This window comes from Parambassis ranga, chromosome 24 (assembly GCF_900634625.1).
Source record: "Parambassis ranga chromosome 24, fParRan2.1, whole genome shotgun sequence".
NCBI classification, from domain to species: domain Eukaryota; kingdom Metazoa; phylum Chordata; class Actinopteri; family Ambassidae; genus Parambassis; species Parambassis ranga.
In genome coordinates this window covers 11626836-11646731 of record NC_041043.1, presented here as the reverse complement: position 1 = coordinate 11646731, position 19896 = coordinate 11626836, and the positions used below count along the sequence as shown (strand labels likewise).

The window sequence follows — 19896 nt, the reverse complement described above, 5'->3', positions numbered from 1 at the left end:
CAAATTTAGATATTTAATAAAACAAGAGGTTGACTAAGGAGGTTTTATTTTTAAATGTTTACCGGAAGTTTATCGTTTTGTCCGTGGTATGTGACGTGCGTCTGTGCGCTGAGGGTGGATGAGTGTGAGAGTCAGCAGGGGCGCACGCTGTGTTATTATCATGGCTCAGTTTAAATGCAGCATGACGCGGGTCGTTTCTAATCTAAAGCGCAACTGAGTAGTTTTAACTGTTTATCCGTTCTGCGGGAAATAAAATAAACAAATCACCTGTACACGCTGCCGCCAGGACAGTTTTGGTTGGTTGTCGACTGGCTGCTGACATAAATTGTGGATTAAAATGGTCATCAGGGTTTACATCGCGTCGTCAAGCGGCTCTGTCGCGGTGAGTGTTTGAATCAGAAAACTTGCTGACAAGCTGCTGAGAAAGAATTCAAGCGTTTATAAATCTGTGTGTGTTATTATATAAGCAGCCTGTTTGTGCTTTAATCTGCATGCAGTGATTTCTAATCATTCAGCAGGTGCAGCGTTTTTGGAACTTCGCCCTCAGTTTTGCTTTTCAGGATTTATGTTTGTGTTTAAACAAGGCTGGACAAAATATCAGGAACACCCCCATATATGACGTCCTGATTGATAGACCCAAGATAATGTTGCACTTATCAGAGCATAACTCCAAAAAAAACGCTTTTATTGAATTAAATCTACAGTTGATCTTATGCTTAAACAATCTTTTAACCCCTTAACCTTTGTGCGGTTTTACGTTCTGTCAATCTGTGTAATTCTATGGAGTTCAATGGGCTTAAAATACAGATTTTTATGTCAGCATTTGATTTATTGTTGGACCGTTGTATTAAACAAATCACATTTTCTTTTATTTTCCAAGCATAGTTAACTTCTTTAAAAAGATATATTGCAGGAGTTAATATTATAATTTATAGTGTAATGTAGAGTTGTTGTCTGCAGATCTAGTCCTCGTCTCCTCGTGCCACAGTAATCCCAGCTGATATTAAGTGTGAGCAGAAAATCATCAAACAACACTCATGCATGGATGCTTAAAGACTTAGGTAACGGGGCGAATGAGTAATATATTTATTTTATCATCCTCCATGTCTGGAGGAGAACAGCCCAATCTTTGAGTGTTTACAAAAGAGGTATTTTTAACTGTATGACACATACGATCAACACACACAAACTGCCTCTTTCTCTCTCTCTCTCTCTCTCACACACACACACCATGTACAGTCCTCCACGCTTGAATAGCTCCACCATTTGGGTCAGTTATGTGAGTGTTGAGCTCATGTGAATGTAATTCGCTCTGACTGCTTTTGAATTGAGTTACAAGTGATTGAATAAAGAGGAAAGGTGAGACTGGATGCTTGGGCTGATTTAGACCGAGATATGGATGTGTGCATGTAAGTGAGAAAAGTCTGACGGGTGATATAACCTCAGACACATTTCTGTGCACAAGGGACAAGGCTGAAAGCCAGTGTTAACATGTCTGTGCAGTGGAAATCATCCTCGGCGAACACGGCTCATTGCTGCATACGCAAGTTAGGACCAAAGATTTATTCATTCATTTATGGTGTATGGTAGGGATGTGAGCAATTGATCTGTAATCTGACCAATACAAATTTTACGTTTATTTTGGAAATTAAGGATGTTGCATGAAGTAGAGAGGGACCATCCAGTTTATTATTAGTTTAGATTAGATTAGATTATGACACCTGTGATGGAATGCTGCTACCATCCATCCATCTTCTATTAACCTGCTTCATCCTGCAGTGCAGGGTCACAAGGGGCTGGAGCCTATCCCAGCTAGCTTCGGGTGAGAGGTGATGTACACCCTGGACAGGTCACCAGCCCATCACAGGGCAACACACAGACAGACAACCATTCACACACACAAGCACACCTACGGGCAATTTAGAGTCAACAATTAACCTAAGCATGTCTTGAATGTGGGAGGAAGACACTAAAAGGAATATGTAAACCAGAAAAGACGACAGCGCGTCCACATGAGCTCTCCACTGTTTAAATCAGCAGGTCAGTGGGGTGGAAATGATCAGCACAGAATGAATGAGAGAGATGCAAACTAGGTTATCCCCCAACACTTACATACAGTAGATACATGGCAGATTGATTCTCATTAAAAGAGTTGTAATTCCTTTTCTTCATGCAGATTTTGTTTAGATTTTTTTGTTTCTTAGGATTAGATTAAATTATTTTTTTGTCTTCTATGCCCGCCCCACCCACCCCGGATTAAATCTCTCTTAATCTAATCCCCACATTTCAGAAAGTGCTCTCAAACAATGCATGTGTACATCATGTGTGTGCACACACACACACACACAATCTAAATTCATCCACCCCCCCCCCCCACACACACACACACACACACACACACACACACTTTCACTCGCACTCACTGGGGGAACCTCATTGGTCATTTCACCTGCCTGTCACCTCAGAGGGCAGACGTATCATTTATACTGTGCTGTTCAGCAAAGCTGAGACAGGAAGAAGAAAAGCCGTCTAAACAGTGGTTCTTTGTGAAGTTTTAACCTTTGACCAGAACTAAACCATCATCTGTCTCTTCGGCAGTCCAGATAAAGCCTTTTTCATGACCTCACACAGAGCTTTTAGAGCGAGACAACAGATTACTTTCAGTGGAATTGTGGTGTTTATCAATAACAATCACTTTAAGATAGAACAACTGCATCACTGTGGCTGCCTAGAATCCCTATAATGTGAACATGTGGTAATATTTGCACAGTTGCTCCACTTTTTTTTAATCTTCAGCAGGATTGGATGATAGACAATACGCTTTTATTGTTTTTAGTTTTTTCACACTGTATTTCTTGCAAATAGTTTGAACTAATCAGTCTTTTGTGATGTTAATGAATGCTTAATTAAGCTGGACATGTTGGCGGGATTTCAGTCTCTATGACAGATTGTGTACATGATTAAAAATGAAAAGACTAAACCATGATTATATGATGCTCGATACTGGTGCTGGATGCTTTGTTATTGCAGTAATCTTTTACATTTATAGAAGCTGATTGCAGAGAACAGTCACAGGTCTAAAGATGTTGTTCATCATAGTGTGGGAGTTTTTTTGTGTCTCCTAAAAATATCCTTCGGTTTTCCTTTCCCACAAAATTCACAAACACTGTCATACACAGTGCAGAGGTCAGATCCACAGGGAGCTGTTGCATTATTAAGGTTTGCTCATACTTTGGGCTATCCTCTTTTTCCTTGAAAATTGTAACTCATCCCACCATTCACCTCATTTTTATTCCCTTATGGCTGCTTTCCATCAGGTGGTTGGCTTTTACTGATAAGGGCAGCCTCCATTACTGTCTGTTTACAGGCAACTGGTAGAAACAAACAGCACCAAACCATCTGTTTTGTCGTCACTTTAACAGTAGTATGATCAGTAGATATGTTTATTGATAAATAATTACCCTCGACTGCAGCCTGCAGTCCATGTACGATAACGTCATACTATAGAATAGCTTTCCATTTTTAAACCTAAGCCCCTCCACTAATCAATAATCCTTCTCAATGCCCCTACCTGCAGACCTAGTATGTACAGTACATTCTGTATGTGTGCGAGTGGGACAGAAAACCCCCTTTAGGGTCTCATAGGTGTTGGTTTATCAAACCAGCAGCAATTTAGGCACACGTATATCATTCTGTGTGTGGAGCCTTTATTTGTTTTAAGTTCACCTTTATTATTCTTTTTTTTCAATCAATTTCATTCATAAAACTCTTTTCCTTTGGTTCTGTCCAGGTGAAGAAGCACCAGCAGGCAGTGATTGGTTTCCTGGAAGCCAATCGAATCAACTTCCAGGAAGTAGACATTACCATGATGGAGGAGCAGAGGCTCTGGATGTACCGCCAAATCCCCAGGGAAAGGCAGCCAGAGAAAGGCAACCCACTGCCTCCGCAGATCTTCAATGAGGATCGATACTGCGGTGTATGATGGATGACATGCACACACAGCCTTGTACAGCTATCGTTGTGATGACATAATGCATTCCCTAGCCCCTTATCCTAACTTCAACCATCACAACTTAAAGGCCTGAACCTCTTCATCTAAAGCTCATACTAAACTTAACCCTAAAAGCACATTGAAATTTTGACCTGCTGTATGGTAAAACCTCTAAAACAACCGTTTAAATGTCTTTAATACATCGCTTTATTTATACCACTGGATTTACTTGATTTAACAACTACAACCCCCAGGCTAATACTTTACATCGGGGTTAAGTTACCTGCTGGTGAATGAGCTCCAGCATGCCAGTTTATGTCCTCAACTGAGACCGCACGCTACTCATTCTAATCCTGTCGTAATCCAGTTTCATGGATGGGGCAGATTATCTGCCCTGTCTGCCGTCACTCTCGCTGGCCAAGGTAATCCAACATTACTTTAAAATGTCATGGTCACGGAGGTGACATTACATTAAAAGTAGGACAAGGAGGTCTGTTTGGTGCAGATGTTTACAGCCATCTTTTAAAACTTGTAGAGATTATGTAACACTCAACATCCTCTTTTTTTTTTTCTCAGGACTATGAAGACTTCTTTCAGTCAAAGGAGAACAACAGTGTGTTCACATTCCTTGGGCTCAGTTCCCAGCCCTCTGTGAAAGTAAGTTCGCACCAAACATCGGTTTCTTCACACTGCTTGATCAGCAGCTCTGGTGTCTGCAGGCTGCCTCTTCTTGCACATCAGCTCTTTGGAAAGTGAGACACAGTGAGTTTGCATAAGAAGAACAGGCAGAGGAGTGATTTTTGAAAGATTACAAAATCACACGCACCACGGTGCGACCGTAACAGTTGTGAAAAGTCAAGGAGTTCTGTTTCTAATCATCACTGTAGACTTATTAGGTTTGTCTCCAGTCACATCATCTTCTGTTTCTCCTCCAGACTTTCATTAGGTTACTCTGTTAGAAGTGATTTGATTACAGTGGCAGCATGCTGCAGATACATTCAGGCTGGAAATGCTCCCGAGTTCCATGTTTAGTTTTTTATTTTATATGATACATGCTTGATCCATTTAGTTGAACCTCTGTTCTTTGTTTCTAGGATTCCGAGTCATAGATGAAATTGCTGGTGTGCTTCGTCTTGAAACTTGCATCCACTTCCTGTGCTGCGTTACCTGCTTTCCCATAATCCTTCCTCCTCTACACCGCCAGAAGCCTGCCGGAAGCCAGCCAGCGTGGATTTTCTCTGACTTTAGAACCTCCTGAAGCAACATTCCACCATCGCACAGGGCTCAGGTCAAGGTCGTGATAGGTGCTTTTCGTTTTTTTATCTTTTACTGCTTAGCTCGCAGTGACACACTCTTTCAATCCATGTAGCAACGTTTGTATCAGTCGACCTGTGGACAATCTAATCTGCAGCAGATGGGGGGAATCACTGTAGCAAAAGTCACACAGATGATGTGTGCATGCCTTACTGCGTGTCAATCAACAGCTGGTAACGACGGCTGTGTTAAGTGAGGGAACAGCGCTTAATGCAGCCTGAAACAACACCATGTGTGCGCCAGAGTGTGTCTGTATGTTGGCAATTATTTGACCACAAAACGAATGAGACCAAATGCTGAGAATTACAGATTAGCATTGCAAACATGCATAGCTTTTCTAGTATAATTTCACTGCCAGACTGCTACATGATAATTTACACACAAGTGGCACAAATGTCCACAATTCGTGATTTCAAGATGCTCATTATGATAAAAATCTAGCATTTGGACATATGATGATATTTTATAGTTTCACCTGGATTTCATGATGTGACACCGAACGACTGTTCAGTCAATTCACTGATGGTTTGTGCAAACGTGATTAAAACAGAAATAAACCTGTGTGGACTATTTTAAGCCATTGATACACATACACATGTGGTGCATTGGTGCTCTCTATAATCAATGCAATTGCAATTTCCCCATTGTGGGACTAATAAAGGTTTCTTAATCTTAATCATAGTCACCCATGTCAACAGTGGTTATTTAAGCAATGAAGACAGAGTTAGTAGGTCTTTCATATTGCTTGATATGATCGGTCCCTGTGACAGAAGATGAGGGATAATGTATTGCTCCCAGATAATCAGATGGCAGAGCTCTGCACCGACCCCCCTTTCTCTCATGCTGAATCTTCCTCCTGTGTGTTTTACACTCATATATCAGAAGTGACTCTCCTGTGCTGCCCACCCATTCCGTTCTCTCTCCTGATCACCAACACCAGCATTTTCTCCATAGGACTCTCACACCCTTGTTAAATTATCATGGATGAGTTGTTCATGAAGTGCACACACAAACACCATTGTCAGCCAAGTCCCTTTTAAATGTTGTGCCATTGAGTGAAAAGATATTTAACATTTTTTTTATCAAGTAAAGCAGGTTATAGGTGATATTTCTGTCAGTTGTAATGTTGCTATTTTTGCTGAACTGTATTTTCATGTATTGTCAAATGGTGACTATAAATTGGTAATAACAAGTCTGTTGGAGCACACAATGACGCACGCTGTGTAACACCTCTCTGCCTGTGAGTCTCTTTATAATTGTGAGATTGTCTTCTGTCTTCTGGCTTATCATAAATGTATTCTATGACACGTTACTGTATTTTTGCACAAAAATTCAGATTATAGTACTTTAATTTCATTTGCCTCTACTATTTTTTTATACACATACACAATATTGTTTCAGCTACCCTTACAAGTCACTCAGTATAAAGTAATGAAGGAACATGCATACAGTAAGATCAAGGCAAACAGGACAAAACGTACTGCAAATACAAGGTTGCATAGTGCCTGCAGATTCGAAAGCTAATGAGGGGGTAGTCAGTCAGGAAATTTGAGGTGATTGAATCATGTGAGGAAAAACATAACAGAGAGCAAGAGACAGTGGGGGGGTGATGGAAAATACAAATGCCTGCTAATGACTCAAGTACAGCAGAGACAAGGTGTTAACGCAACTTGCTGTAAAAATAGTGATGAGGCTTGTAAAACGGAGATTAACCCAACCAAGTAGCTGTGATGCCTTTAAATGAAAATAAAAATGTAAGTACCATGCCTGACAGTTAAACAGAGATTCACCGTTTGACATGAACTCCATTGTTCTATCTCGGAAGTATGAAGTATGATTTAATGTGCTGTTTACATGTGAGAATGTGTTTGCACTTAAGCCTGCCTCACATATTGATGTGGCTATTTTTGGCCTGCAATGTTCATCTAATCTAATAATTGCACACCTCTACTTATTGTATGCTGCTTCTGTATGGCACCAGGTCTTTCAGCAGTGTGCCACGGACATAAGGTCAGTGGAACAGTGTTTGTTGGGCCACCCAAATAAGTTGTAATGTCATTTCCCGACATTTCTCCGTTTGATGCATATCTCAAAGCCTGTAATGATTTACCCAGACATCAATATGTGCTTACCCTGCTGCCCTCTCTAAGCAGCTTATTCTGTCATCAGCAGAGTAATGATAGAACGTACTAAAGATTCACAAGTTTGACTGTGACACTTTAGTACCAAGAAATCTGGCAGCAGATTTTCTTGGTACATTCCAAATATTTGCTGATGTTGCATGCTTGTCATTGACTCAGAGGCCAGTACAGTTATATTTAAGAAAATTGTGGTTGCAACAGACACAAACCTATTTCACAATAGGGGGTGTTTCAGATCTGCATTCACAGTTACATAAAATTCTGGAGAAAGATCTAGTTCCATAAACGTAAGGCCAGGGAAACCAAAATTATACTTTTACCCTGATGAGCGAAAAACACACCCAGGTAAGGCATTGATATTTAAAATTAATGACTGATTGCCATGTCAAGTTAAAAGTTCAGAGTTCAATCTGGAATTATGTTTTCAAATCTAACATCAAGAAATTTGAAATGCAGCAATGGTTTTAGGATGAGGATTATGTAGTAATGACAAAAAACAGCTTAATGAGTATTATTTTGCAGTATAGTGTGTCCCTAATGCTGGGTCACATGTTCTGTGGAGGTTTTCTGTGCTGGGAGTCAGTGGTCAAGTTCAATTATTGACATCTGAAGGCAACAATAACAACAACAACCATCCCCCCCTGATCCTCCTGATCTTTTGTTACATTCGTCATGAACCATTATAAGTATTAAACTTCATGCTGTCCAGCATAATGTAAAATAAATGGTGGATTTTTGTTAAATATCTGATCCTTTTAAATGAAACAGGTATTGTGTAAAACTAGGTGAAATACCCCCTCATCCTCATGTCTTTAATGATTGATCAAAATGTCAACATGTATTCAGTTTGCAGTCCAAGTCCAGGCAGTCGTCCTTATTCATAACAATTAGCAGATCTTTACATGGGGCTCTGATCCTTTGGATTTTTTTAGATTTTATTTTAGATATGATTACATTTTTATTTTAAACTATTGCTTGTTTTTTTTAGCAGCTGATCCCAGACTGTGGATATTAAAGGTAAGAAGCCTACTTAATTTAAAAAAAAAATGGTTTCCAAAACTGCAAAGCGGAAAAGTAAGTGCAAAGAAAAAAATATCAATTTGAAAATTTATTTTATAGCTTCACACCATTTGACCTACTTTGGAGACACAATATGATCCTCATCATCTCTGAAAAACTACACGTTGTGTTTTACTTGTCCATTGGTGAGTTTTTTCTGTTTAACTTCTTGTGACTTTACTGAGTGCAAAATAAATGAAAAAAAGGGGAACTTCTTCATTTTCCTCATATGCCATTGCTTCGTCAATTTCTTTTCAGTTTTCATTGTTTTAAATGTCCATGACAACAAATGTCTTAACTAGAACAACATTTCTACTGTAGGTCTGCTGAGTGTGCTGCTGCTTACAGGTCAGTTCCATTTATGGTTTAATGTCTGATATATATGTACACGTTTACATCATTCAGTGTGATGCAGCATGCAGGGTTTTACTTTTCATTTCCAGAATGTGAAAAAATTAGGCTAGTGGGGCCGTCACGTTGCTCTGGCAGAGTGGAGATCTTTCACGAAGACTCCTGGGGAACAGTGTGTGATGATCACTGGAGCATTTCCAATGCTGACGTGGTGTGTCGAGAGATGAATTGCGGGACAGTTATCGAGGCCAAAAAGACTGCCTTCTTTGGAGAGGGGAAGGATGAAATCTGGCTGGATGACGTGCAGTGTAGTGGGCAAGAGCCCTCCATCATCAAGTGCTCTCACAGACCTTTTGGTGTAAACAACTGTGGCCATGGTGAAGACGCAGGTGTTGTCTGTGCAGGTAAGCCTGAGTTCATTCTTACTTTTCTTTACATTATGATGAAGTGTCAAGAACATCTTAATCAATATAGGTGGCCTTACAAAAAAATGGTCTCAATTTATTTACAAAGTGTATGTTAATTGTAATGAGATGCACCTATTCACCACTGCAAGCAGTGGCCAACATAATCTGTGTTAATCTCTATTTATCACTCATCATAACACATTCAATTGTATACAGCACTGATAATGACCATTCTGCATGGTTATAACTTTTAAATGTTTTAAAAACTTCGTAACAACCTCCAGGGCTGAGAAATGAACATGTAAAAAAATTCAGTTTCCTCTGCAGCCTCTTGGGGGCGGGCTCCAAAAGTGAGTCAATCCCATAGACTAGTATCTAAAAATGTAGGAGCCATATATTGTGATCGTGTACTAGTGTAGAGTTGTTTGTCTATTTGTTAGGTCTGGTTGTCGTGGTGATGGGAAATATTTGTGTCACGTGGGTGTAGGTGGTGACAGCGGGAATTTATAAAAGGAGCACTCACTCACCTGCATGGGGGTTATGAGGAGAGAAGGAAGCTGGGTGGCCACAGTTTTTGTTGACTGCACACCTTTACACATTTCATCCCTGGTCTCTTTCTCTCAGTTTACATGTTTTATCTCCGAAATGCAGTGTTATATCCCATGTTCATTTAGATAAAGCTTTATGATATTAAATAAAATAAAATATCAAGATGAAGACGGACTCAGCATCTTTTTTACCAGCTACCGCGCATCAGACAAATAGGCAGGGCCTATCCTTCTTCTCTTCTGACAACTTTTAGAGGATTTACTGGCAGTTTGATTTACAGTGTTGTTTATGCTTTATACATTTGTTTGCAGAAAATGTGCGGTTAAATAATGGAAGCCATCGTTGCGCTGGCAGAGTGGAAGTCTTCCACAATGGCCACTGGAGACAAGTGTGCAGCAGTGACTGGGGTCGTGAAGAGGCTGAGGTGGTGTGCCGAGAAATCAGTTGTGGAACTCCCATCACCCCAACTTCGCTAGTCTCTGAAGAGACACCTATCCTAAACGGAGTCAAAGCCAGCTGTTTTGGAAATGAGACCTCGATTGGACAGTGCACATTTCAAGACTTCAGAGAAAGCTGTACCCCGACTACTCTTTTCTGCGCAAGTAAGTCATGCATGAGTTCAGTAATTTGTGATAAAATTGTTTGATAGAAAGCCTCATTCTTGTGTGCTACTGAAAAGCAAACCTGGACTTTTTTGTTTTTTCACCTGACAGACAGTAAACCAATTCGTCTGGTCAATGGGACCAATCGGTGCTCCGGTCGGGTGGAAGTCTATCATGATGGACAGTGGGGAACAGTTTGTGATGACAGATGGGGCATGCAGGAAGCAGCTGTCTCGTGTCGAGAGATGAACTGTGGAACAGCTCTCTCAGTCAAGTACAAATCTTTCTTCGGCAGAGGTCATGATCAGGTCTGGCTGGATGATATCGAGTGTACTGGTCATGAAAAGTCCCTTGCTGACTGTCCTCATAGAGGTTTCGGAGAACATGACTGTGACCACAATGAAGATGCTGGTGTCATATGTTCAGGTAGAACACACTTTTTGCTGATTGACGCTCAGAGATTTATAAACACTTGGATAAAATGATGTTGGTCTAAACTACTAATAATGTGTGATTGCTTTCCAGAGTCAGTCAGATTGATCAATGGGACTGAAAGGTGCTCTGGCAGAGTAGAGGTCTTCCATAATGGCCACTGGGGGAAAATTTGCAATAATAACTGGGGCAATAAAGAGGCTACAGTAGTGTGTAAGGAACTCAGTTGTGGAGCTCCAAAAAACAACCAGGAAACTTTGAGCTTTGGCGACACCTCACTCAGAGGGTACATAAGCAGATGCTCTGGTAATGTGAGCTCTATCAGCCAGTGTGCACTTGAAGAACATGGAGGGAGATGTGAAGGGGTTTCCCTTTCATGCGCAGGTAAGATATGAGAAGTATAATATGTAACACAAAATAAGAGAATAAACTCCTTCCTGAATTGATCAAAATGAGTGTGTGTTATTAGGCACACTGTTTCTATCTAGTGAGAAGTGTCACTTACTTTGGGGGATGCTTGCATGTTAGTCCTGAATGAATGTGGTCCTATGGAGCTGTAGCCTAAAAATGAGCACTCAGTACACTTTAGAATGTTGGATGGCTCTACTAAAAATGTTCTCTTACAGAATGGGAGATTCTGATTCACATGTACATCATTTATACTTAAAGCACCAAAACCCCGACTGGAATGAGATATCTATTTCTACTCAGGTAATCCACCATTAAGGCTTGTTAATGGCACTGACCGATGCTCTGGCAGAGTGGAGATTCTACATGATGGCCAGTGGGGAACAGTGTGTGATGATGAGTGGGACATCAGAGATGCCCAGGTGGTGTGCAGATCCATGGACTGTGGAACTGCTCAGACAGTCAAAAATGGAGCTTTCTTTGGTCAAGGCCAAGGAGACATCTGGCTAGATGATGTCAACTGTTTAGGGAATGAGACATCCCTTATACACTGCGAACGTCCCAGTATTGGAGAAAATAACTGTGGCCATAGTGAAGATGCTGGTGTGATTTGTTCAGGTAGCGTTTCAGTTATCTATCTGTCATCTGATTACACATATGTATCTGTTGCTTTGGATTATTATCAAGATTGTAGAATACACCAGTCAGAACTGCACACAATATGAATTTATGCTATCCCTTTCTTTGCTTTCTAGCTGATATTAGACTGGTCAATGGGACTGGCCAGTGCTCAGGCAGGGTGGAGGTATACCACGATGGCCGCTGGTCATCAGCATTAAATGTAAACTGGGGTACAAATGAAGCTACAGTGGTGTGTAGACAGATGAACTGTGGAGATTCTGTCACACTATCAAGATCATATGGTCAAAGTGCAGACATGAGAGGGTATAAGATCAGCTGCAGTGGTAGAGAGAGCTCTCTCACCCAGTGCACATTCAGAGACTACATCAGGACTCCCCACGACCGTATTGAAGAGGCAGCTGTTGAATGTTCAGGTAAGAATTAAAATTTCAATGTGCATATTAATATTATTGTGCATATTAGACACTGTATCCAGCCCAGTCATGCAGTCTTAGAGAGATAGGAAGAGACATAAAACTCAAAAAATCAATTGTGCATGCATACCACAGATTGTATACATAGATAGTCAACAGGGCTGTTTTAAGTTAATGCATAGCTTGGCTGCTCCAATGGCTGCATTTCTTTACATGTATATTAATGTAACTATTTTATTTCCAGGGAATGTGAAGTTAGCCGGCGGGCCCAATCATTGTGCTGGAAGGGTGGAGTATTATGCGAAAGGCCAGTGGGGGACTGTATGTGGTGAATATTGGGACATAAATGATGCAACAGTGGTGTGCAGACAGCTGGACTGTGGGAGGGCTCATAAGATCACCACAATGAACGAGTACGGACTTGGTTCAGGACAGACATGGATTGATCATATTGAATGCAATGGAATGGAGTCTACACTGCCTCAGTGCCCACAGAGACCTTTTAGAGACAGAACTTGCAATGCCACCTCAGTTGCTGGTGTTGTCTGCGCTGGTAAGAAGCTCTTGTTTTTTTGCATTGCTTTTACCATGAATTATAAATGTGCTTATTGTTAAAGGTATGCATTGTTAGAGGTATTTAAATATTGTACATCACAGCTCTGTTGATTATTAGCTGTCTGCCATAACTGTGGCTACATTCCTAGTTTACTTGATTCACAGGAAGCTTGGAGGTCCGTCTGGCAAACGGTAAGGATGAGTGTTCTGGAAGAGTTGAAGTCCGTCACGGTGAGGTGTGGCAAACGGTGTGTGACACAGATTGGACCCTTAGTAAAGCTGAGGTGGTGTGTGAGATCTTGGAGTGTGGACATGCCATTGGTGCGCAAGGAGGTACCCATTTTGGCCAAGGAATCGGGACAGTGGTGGAGACTACTGGTCCATGTTTCAACAACACAGCATCTCTAAGGCAATGCTCAATCAGTGGTTTCAGAACAACAAGATGCGGGCATGAACATGATGCTGGTGCTTCATGTGCAGGTAGGTTATGTGGTCCAAATTCTCACGAATATGGGTCAGCCGATTTTACGTTAACATCTCTGTTTCTATGTAGCACAGATTCGGTTGGTGGGCGGCTCCGGTCAATGCTCTGGCAGGGTGGAGCTCTTCTATAAAGGCCAGTGGGGAACTGTGTGTGACGATGAATGGCAAATGAGCAATGCAGATGTGGTTTGCAGACAGCTGGGTTGCGGTCATGCTGTTTCAGCCCCTACGAGTGCCCATTTCGGTAGAGGCTCAGGTCCGATATGGCTGGATAATGTGGAATGTTCAGGCCAGGAGTCAGCTCTGACACACTGTACACATCCTGGTTTTGGAGAAAACAACTGTGGGCATGGTGAAGATGCAGGCGTTATCTGTTTAGGTATGAGGATGAACTCATTTAGAATCCTATTATATATTTATATTATGCTTTCTAAACATAATGAAATTGTCTGCTTCAGGTGCTCTGCAGAAGCCCCAGATCACAGTAGTTCCTGCTGCAGAGGTAAACTGGGGTGACAGAGTTGAAATCACCTGCACCGTAGTAACAGAACACTTGGGTGGAACATTCATACTGAAAAAGACCCAAGGATCATTTGAAATGGAGAGATTCTCTGAACATGAAGCAGCGACTTTTATCTTCCCTGCAGTAGACTTCAGCCAAAAGGGGTCGTACTTCTGTGAATATCACAAGAAACTGCCCAATCAAGTCATCTATTATCCTCAAGGAAATGTTGTTGATCTCTCTGTCGCAGGTTAACATTCAGTCATTTTGTGCTTATAGATTTATAGAATGTAAAATAGTTTTAAGAAGTGTTTGTGAAAATCTTTCTTTATTCTGCAGTGAAACTGGAGAAGCCAAGCATCTCCCTGACATCTCCTTATGCAATGGTGGTCTTCAGTCCTGACAAAGTGTCAGTCAACAAAGGCAACGCCTTCTCTGTCACTTGCTCTACTCACTCCAGGTACCCTGGAGGGTACTTCTTCCTGATGAAGTCCAACAAGACAGCGACTGAAACAAAGCAGGCATTTGGTCACTCTATCTTCTACTTGGCGACCTTTGAGTTTGCCGAAATAGACTATAAACACCAAGGAGACTACACCTGCATCTTTGGTGTTAACGTCTCATCATTGTCCTTTTGTTCCATCCCCTCCAAGTCACTCCAAGTCACTGTCGTCTGTAAGAACCAAAGAAGAAGAAAATGATCAGTTTTATGGTTGTTGTGGCCAGTTCAGTTCTTCAATAACTTCATGTGATCTTTAAATCCCTGCAGCTACCTCATCCTCATCAGTTGTCGGAGCTGTGGTGGGTGTGCTTGTAGTGTTGCTGGTCCTGCTCGTTGTAGGTTTCCTGATCTGGAGACGGAGATGGCGAGGTGCTGGTAAGATTGTTGTCTGCATCTTAGTGATCAGCTCAGCTGGGTTGGTTGTAGGAACTCTACCAAAAGTAAATGTATATTGAATATTTTTTTCAGCAGTTAGGGACAATTTATTACCTCCCCTTTCCTGTGGTGTGCCTCGAGGGTCCATACAGGGTCCTCTCCTTATCACTATATGCTGCCCCTCAGTCATATCCTGCACAACATTGATTTCCACTGTTATGCCGACGACATTCAACTCTATGTACCACTCAAAACCTGTAGCTCAGATGTAACACATATCCTATCCTGCTTAGCAGAAATCAAAAAAACTGGATGTCCAGCAACTTTCTGCAATTAAACAACACTAAATCAGAAATTAGCATTACACCTCCCACCCCCAACTCAAGTAATGTTGTCCACCTGTACTCCTGTCTTGGCATCTGGTCAAAATGTATGTGTTGAGGCCCACAACCTGGGTATCATCTTTGACTCCAAGCTTTTGTTTGACACACATGTAACCAAGGTTGTTCAATCGTGTCTCTCACAGCTAAGACAATTAAGAAAATCTGACCCCCCCCCCCCCCCAATTCTGTTTGAAACTGTCGTACATGCCCTCGTTTCATCCAGACATGTCAGGTATCAGTAAACATAACATAAACATAACATTCACAGATTACAGCTGATCCAGAATGCCAGGCTTTTAACTCATACCAGGAGAAGTGACCACAGAACACCAGTTCTATCTGCTCTTCACTGGCTTCCAATGAGAATTCATTTTAAGATTTTGCTTTTGGTTCTCAAAGCTGTGAATGGCCTGGCTCCCTCTTACATACAGCTCCTTTTAATTCCACATGAGCCTGAACATAGCCTGGCATCCTCTGGCAAGGCTCTCCTGTTAGTCCCCAAATCGGGTAATATATATAAAAATAAGGGTGACCGCGTCTTTGCTGTCTACACCCCCAAAATCGAGAACTCCTTGCCATCTCAGGCAAACTCTGCTTCACTTTTGCTCTAACTCTTTGTCCAGCTGGATAAACTGGAAGTTTTGATGGACTATGGTGAAATGGGTTCATTTATAGTTAAATACAATCTATGGTTCCCTACAGCCTATTTGGTAAAAGGCAGGTTTTAAAACCATCTTTAAAACCTTTTCAAGAAAGACTGATCTCATTGTGTTTACTTTTTAGGTATCATGGTTCAGTTTAGTAACAGGTTTGGAGAAGTGATAAAGCAAGGCAGGGAAGACAGAAGCAATGGAGCTCTGGATGGAAGGTAGGAAACATTTTGTGAGATCAGTCATGCCAGAGAACATTCAGTGTTAATGTGATATGTACAGTAACTGCCCTCCTCATCTCCTTCAGAAACCGCAGTACCCAGGCATATGAGCGCCAATACAGTCGCAGCCTGGAAGAGAAGAATACCGATGTTGATTCTGATAACACTGCAGAGAAGGTCCCTGAAGACCTGGCTGGGAGAGTGTGTTATGAGAATGAACCTCTTGTACTTTCGTGATATTGATATGACTTTGGCAGCCATTACAGTTGTGTATTTTTTTTAATTCACTTGAAGTTAAACACAATATGTGACCATAAAGCAGCTTTCTTAGTGCTTTCTTGGGCTTGAAATGGCATTTCCTTGTCATCTGTAACCACCCCCACAGTGATACTGACACAACCTGGGGTGCACTTCTACAATCACAGTGAGAAGCTAAGCTATTGCAGTTTAGCAAAAAATAAATAAATAAATTAAAGAGCCATTTTTTAAAAGAGTATATGGACATCAAGTAATGCATTAATTCATAAATATATAGCAGGCAGGATTACTTTAAGATGAAATAGCAATTATTTTGCAAGCATATAAGAGCCATAGGCAGGAAGTGATTATTTTTCTTGGAAATCCTTCTAATTACAAGGAAGGAATTGTAGTTCTAATCATGAATAGCATCTGTTACTTTTACTTGGTCAATGTGAGGCTGGTGGATAAATAAAATTGTATGTCATATTAGGGAGCAAATGTGTGTCATTCTTAAAATAAACTTCTGTGCTCACAGGCAGCTGTTATGACCTCAGATTGTCACTGTCCAGTGTGACTATATAGCTCAACATAGTGGCCAAAACATATTGTGATCCATTGAATGGCTAGCAAGTGCACAATTCTGACATTTCCTCACCAATTCTCTCAATATTAGGCTTCTCATTTAAAGGTAGGGTAAGAGATTTTGAAAACTCAGTTAGAGTCAGCCAGATTTTGAAAGTAAACACGCCTCCCAATCACATGGACGCGCATTACCTAAAGATGAGCTGCGGTCTGTGACTTCGGCCATCATGCACGTACCTCTCTGGAGCGCGCAGAGCAGGAAGAGAGTGACAACCAGCCAATACTCCACGCAGGGTCGTCCCGCAGGATTGGCTGATGTTTTTAGTGTTTTATAGCTTCCACAGATGATTAATATTCTTCATTTTAATGTGAAACTGCCAAACTAATTGGTTGCTATCAGATTGTAAAGAGAAGTTACACAGTAATTGCACTAAAAAAGTGCATCAGAATGAAATCTCCTACCCTACCTTTAAGACAACTAATTCTATTCTCATCAGCACAGAATATAGCAGTCCTCTGATTTGTCCACATGATCTTATCAAACCGGAAAGCAGTGACTTTCTCCTTGCTTCCTGGTGGTGGATTCCTGAAGGTAAACATTAGTCAATGTGAGAGAGGCCTTTAGCTGTTTAGCAGGTTACCCTGTGTCCCTTCGTAACCTTGCCGCCTATTACATAACTTGTTTTGGAGTAATCTTTGTTGATAGATCACTCCTGTGGAGGCAAACAATGGACATGAATATCCTCCATCTGTACACTGTGTGTCTGTCTGTCTATGGATTTGTGGAGTCCAAACTCTTTGAGATGGTTGTGTTACCTTTTCCAGGCTCATGAGGAGCAGCAACTGTTTGTATGAGGTCCTCAGAAATGTCCTTTGATCATGCCATTGTACACTCACAGAAACACCTGATGTAATTATCAGACTTTGATAGATCACTGTTGTTAAAGGGAAACAGAGCACCTGCTAACATCTTACATTGATTGACAACTCTGTACAGATGGAATTTGGAATTCAAATAAACTGCTAATCCTTCAGATTTACATGCTTTTGTCACTTACACTTATGTAGTATTGGATTGTTTTCCTGAACAAATCAATGACAAAGTGAAATATTTCTGTTTTGTTTGATTGGGTCAGGACTTGTGAAAAGGGCCTTATTTATACAGAAATATAGACAATTCTAAAGAACTTTCAAGCAACACTGTGTTTCCAGCTACAGATGTGTGACAAGCTGATATATCCGATAAAATCCTTGTACAGTGCAGTAAACGATACAATCTTTTTACCTGTTGAGGTGGAATAGAAGTATGATAAACTAAAAATACTCCAGTCAATGTGTGTGTGTGTGTGTGTGTGTGTGCCTTCACAATTGGTACAGACAGGCCACAACTGGAAAGGCAGTCAGAAAGTGGGTGTGTCCATGCATGTTGGTTAGCCGTGTCCAAACCTGCTCACCTTGTCTGCTGTTGCAGCAATCCAGCCCCACATACCTGCCCTTCTAGGAGGCTGGAACATTCTCTGTCTCTTCACTTCTCCCTGCACCTCTGCCAGTCACTTTTCCTCTCTGTAAACCTTTGCATGTGTGTTTGTTGATTGTCAGGTTATATTTCAGATTGCAGATATGCCAGTGATAGTGTATTTTACCAGCGTGAGCGGATCTCTGGAGGTACAGTATGCAGTCTTTTCTTTACTTCTTGTATTTTTTAGCTACTTGCTAATATTCTTGATCATTCTTTGCTTATCAAATTCTGTCCACTCTAGCTGAAGAAAAGGCAGGAAAAAATCTTCTCTATCCTGACCTCCAAGAAAATCCCATTTAAAGCTGTGGACATTTCTCAGGATCCTAAAGACAAGGATTTAATGAGGGGGAAGGCAGGAAGTCCCACTGCACTACCTCCACAAATATGCAACGGAGACGTCTACTGTGGAGTAAGTCTAATCCGCAAAACTGTTAGATGTATTGACAACTTATTTAAATTGAGAGGTATTATTGGATGTAAGTCATAGAAACAGGAGCAAAGCCTGTGGTAGTCTAGGGCGTCAACTCAGCGTAAGATAAATATTTACAGTAGGCTATATTATGCCTCCAGCTAGTTTGCACAGTCAGGCCTGATGCCAGAAATGAAGGCGTGCACGACTTTACTTGACTACCACACACAGGTATTGTGCAAACTCAATACAACTCACACACACACACAAATTGTTGCTGGAGACGTTTTACACAACACATTCCAGTTAGAATAGGTGTAAGAGTGTGCTGATTGAAGAGGCACATTTAATCATTTATGGTGTCATTAACATTATTTTTATGTGAACTAGCAGTGTGGCTAATAGATAGTATCAGCAAAGGAACTTGCATATCATGCCACTTCAGCCACCATCTTTGATGGGCAAGGTGGCGAAAGTCAGCTGCCAGGGAAAGATGTGAGACAGCCCACACTTGGAGATGGACCTTTTTTTTTACATATTGCACTTCTTTGTATTTGACAAAGGTTGCATGTCAAAAACTACTTAAGCAAAACGTATTGTGTTTCCAGACAGTGCTGTGTGGAATGTGGAATCTTACAACGTATAAAAACTCTCATTTGCCTCACTCACAGCAGTGTTTGCAGAACTGTTATATTAAAAATGTAAAATGTTCTGTTAACACCACAATGATAGTTCTCTGCAATATATTGTAATATTATGTTTGTAAGATGTGTAAAATATGCTCTCTTTTCTCTGTGCCCCCTCCCCAAATCCCCACACATTTTTTTTTCAGGATTACACTCAATTTGAGAATGCCATTGAGGAGGAACAACTAAATAAATTCCTCAAATTATAGACGAAAGAGTGACCAGGTTCTGCAGGACACTCGTCTTCAACACCATGCTCACCAAACAACCCTTCTGTTCAATTTGCACTCGAAATGGTCTCCATATGCTTTACAGAAACCCAGAGCCTGCCAACACTGGCAAGAAAAACAGGTTTAAAGTAAATGTTTTCTACTTTTGCATTTGTAAGAGAGAATATAATGGTGTTTCTGAAAATAAATAAAATTTATTTCATAAAAAACCCTTTGTTACCCTTTTCTGACTTGCCTGTACCAGTGGGAT

The 19896-nt window shown here is 41.0% G+C and overlaps 3 protein-coding genes across 6 annotated transcripts; all 3 read left to right on the top strand.

Annotated features, from left to right (window-relative positions):
* Window positions 1–136: 136 nt before the first annotated feature.
* sh3bgrl2 (SH3 domain binding glutamate-rich protein like 2) lies at window positions 137–7062 on the top strand. The gene is made up of 4 exons (XM_028398096.1): window positions 137–382; window positions 3791–3976; window positions 4568–4648; window positions 5086–7062. Exons 1-4 carry the CDS (start codon window positions 338–340, stop codon window positions 5098–5100), a joined length of 327 nt encoding a protein of 108 aa, XP_028253897.1. The 5' UTR covers window positions 137–337; the 3' UTR covers window positions 5101–7062.
* A 600-nt stretch (window positions 7063–7662) lies between these two features.
* Window positions 7663–16713, top strand: LOC114428656 (deleted in malignant brain tumors 1 protein-like). 4 transcript variants are annotated; one of them, XM_028397258.1, is made up of 18 exons: window positions 7663–7791; window positions 8438–8463; window positions 8566–8651; window positions 8827–8853; window positions 8949–9260; window positions 10124–10414; window positions 10526–10840; window positions 10940–11230; window positions 11558–11872; window positions 12010–12309; window positions 12554–12862; window positions 13030–13344; window positions 13418–13726; window positions 13806–14099; window positions 14189–14524; window positions 14619–14726; window positions 15893–15977; window positions 16067–16713. In XM_028397258.1, the coding sequence occupies exons 3-18, from the start codon at window positions 8600–8602 to the stop codon at window positions 16215–16217; spliced, it is 3810 nt and encodes a 1269-aa protein (XP_028253059.1). In that variant the 5' UTR covers window positions 7663–7791; window positions 8438–8463; window positions 8566–8599; the 3' UTR covers window positions 16218–16713. The 4 variants fall into 4 exon arrangements, with proteins under 4 accessions (XP_028253059.1, XP_028253058.1, XP_028253060.1 ...); XM_028397257.1 differs by having other exon boundaries at window positions 7664–7791; window positions 8435–8463; XM_028397259.1 differs by lacking the exon at window positions 7663–7791 and having other exon boundaries at window positions 8302–8463; window positions 16076–16713.
* A 1547-nt stretch (window positions 16714–18260) lies between these two features.
* On the top strand, window positions 18261–19855 carry LOC114428758 (SH3 domain-binding glutamic acid-rich-like protein 3). The gene is made up of 3 exons (XM_028397435.1): window positions 18261–18467; window positions 18563–18730; window positions 19563–19855. The coding sequence occupies exons 1-3, from the start codon at window positions 18423–18425 to the stop codon at window positions 19623–19625; spliced, it is 276 nt and encodes a 91-aa protein (XP_028253236.1). The 5' UTR covers window positions 18261–18422; the 3' UTR covers window positions 19626–19855.
* The last annotated feature ends 41 nt before the right edge of the window (window positions 19856–19896 follow it).

Excerpts from the sequence above, each read along its gene's own strand:
- LOC114428656 (XM_028397258.1), top strand. The coding sequence starts at position 8,600 with ATGATCCTCATCATCTCTGAAAAACTACACGTTGTGTTTTACTTGTCC. Across the intron at positions 9,261-10,123 it reads CGCAGGTGTTGTCTGTGCAG|AAAATGTGCGGTTAAATAAT; the intron begins GTAAGCCTGAGT and ends ATTTGTTTGCAG. Across the intron at positions 11,873-12,009 it reads TGCTGGTGTGATTTGTTCAG|CTGATATTAGACTGGTCAAT; the intron begins GTAGCGTTTCAG and ends TTTGCTTTCTAG.
- sh3bgrl2 (XM_028398096.1), top strand. The coding sequence starts at position 338 with ATGGTCATCAGGGTTTACATCGCGTCGTCAAGCGGCTCTGTCGCG. Across the intron at positions 383-3,790 it reads CGTCAAGCGGCTCTGTCGCG|GTGAAGAAGCACCAGCAGGC; the intron begins GTGAGTGTTTGA and ends GGTTCTGTCCAG. Across the intron at positions 3,977-4,567 it reads ATGAGGATCGATACTGCGGT|GACTATGAAGACTTCTTTCA; the intron begins GTATGATGGATG and ends TTTTTTTCTCAG.
- LOC114428758 (XM_028397435.1), top strand. The coding sequence starts at position 18,423 with ATGCCAGTGATAGTGTATTTTACCAGCGTGAGCGGATCTCTGGAG. Across the intron at positions 18,468-18,562 it reads GCGTGAGCGGATCTCTGGAG|CTGAAGAAAAGGCAGGAAAA; the intron begins GTACAGTATGCA and ends TGTCCACTCTAG. Across the intron at positions 18,731-19,562 it reads ACGGAGACGTCTACTGTGGA|GATTACACTCAATTTGAGAA; the intron begins GTAAGTCTAATC and ends TTTTTTTTTCAG.